This window comes from Aptenodytes forsteri, unplaced genomic scaffold (assembly GCF_000699145.1).
Source record: "Aptenodytes forsteri isolate BGI_AS27 unplaced genomic scaffold, ASM69914v1 Scaffold341, whole genome shotgun sequence".
NCBI classification, from domain to species: Eukaryota; Metazoa; Chordata; class Aves; order Sphenisciformes; family Spheniscidae; genus Aptenodytes; species Aptenodytes forsteri.
In genome coordinates this window covers 192,349-193,180 of record NW_008795553.1, presented here as the reverse complement: position 1 = coordinate 193,180, position 832 = coordinate 192,349, and the positions used below count along the sequence as shown (strand labels likewise).

The 832-nt window shown below is 69.2% G+C and overlaps 1 protein-coding gene across 1 annotated transcript in view; it reads left to right on the top strand.

The window, feature by feature from the left end:
• Positions 1-91: 91 nt before the first annotated feature.
• LOC103901270 (leucine-rich repeat-containing protein 14-like) overlaps positions 92-832 on the top strand; it is a 3,423-nt gene continuing 2,682 nt past the window's right edge. Inside the window, exons 1-2 of the mRNA XM_019472807.1 lie at positions 92-108; positions 317-829. Of these exons, the coding sequence (XP_019328352.1) occupies positions 92-108; positions 317-829 (530 nt within the window). The remainder of the gene's footprint in view (positions 109-316; positions 830-832) is intronic.

Below are 832 nucleotides of genomic sequence, written 5' to 3'. Positions count from 1 at the left end.
CGGGGTGGGGTCCAGGATGCCAAACCCCCCCCCCCCCTCTCCGGGACGGGCAGGAACCGTTTCCTTCCTCCTCGGGGAGACGGAGGCAACGATGCTCGTCCCGGGGCCGTGAGCTCTGGGCCACGGCGGAGGAGGAAGCCGGCGGGTTGGTGCCGGGCTCGTTTAGAGCGTCGGCGACGTGGGAGAAAAGCGGGACCGTGACCCTCGCCCCCACCTCGGGGCAGGAGCGAGCCCGGGGGGCCGCGGCTCTCCCGGCCGCACCGTTGTTTCCGTTCCCCCGCTCGTTTTTATTCACCCCTTTCTTGTCTTTGCCCAGCGAGAGACGGTGCCGCCTGCGGGTGCTGGACATGACGGGTCTCCAGGACGATGACGCCGACCGCGGCCCGGAGGGGATGAGCCTGTGGTCCGGCACGGTGGCGTTGGCCAAAGCCTGCATCGAGGTCTCCAAACACCAAAGCGAGTGCCTGAAACGCGGTTCCAAGCGGCGTAAAGGTCCCTCCGGCACCTCGGCGGCCCCGCAACCCCTCGGCGTGGAGGTCTGCGCCGACCTCTTCGTCAACGGCACGTCTTTCGGCGTCCTGCGGGACGCCCTGCAGACGGGCGCCCCCGCCGCCGGCCCCCTGCGCCTCAAATGCCGGGATTTCCACGCTGAGGAGCTCTCCGTCGCCGGCACCGTGAGTTTGCTGGAGTCCCTGGAACCCGCCGGCGTGCGGCGGGTGGATCTGCGCTTCAACAACCTGGGGCTGGCCGGTCTCTGCGCGGTTTTGCCGCACCTCGCCAGATTCACCCACCTCCTCAGCCTCAAGCTGCCCTACAGCAACGTCGACGTGCG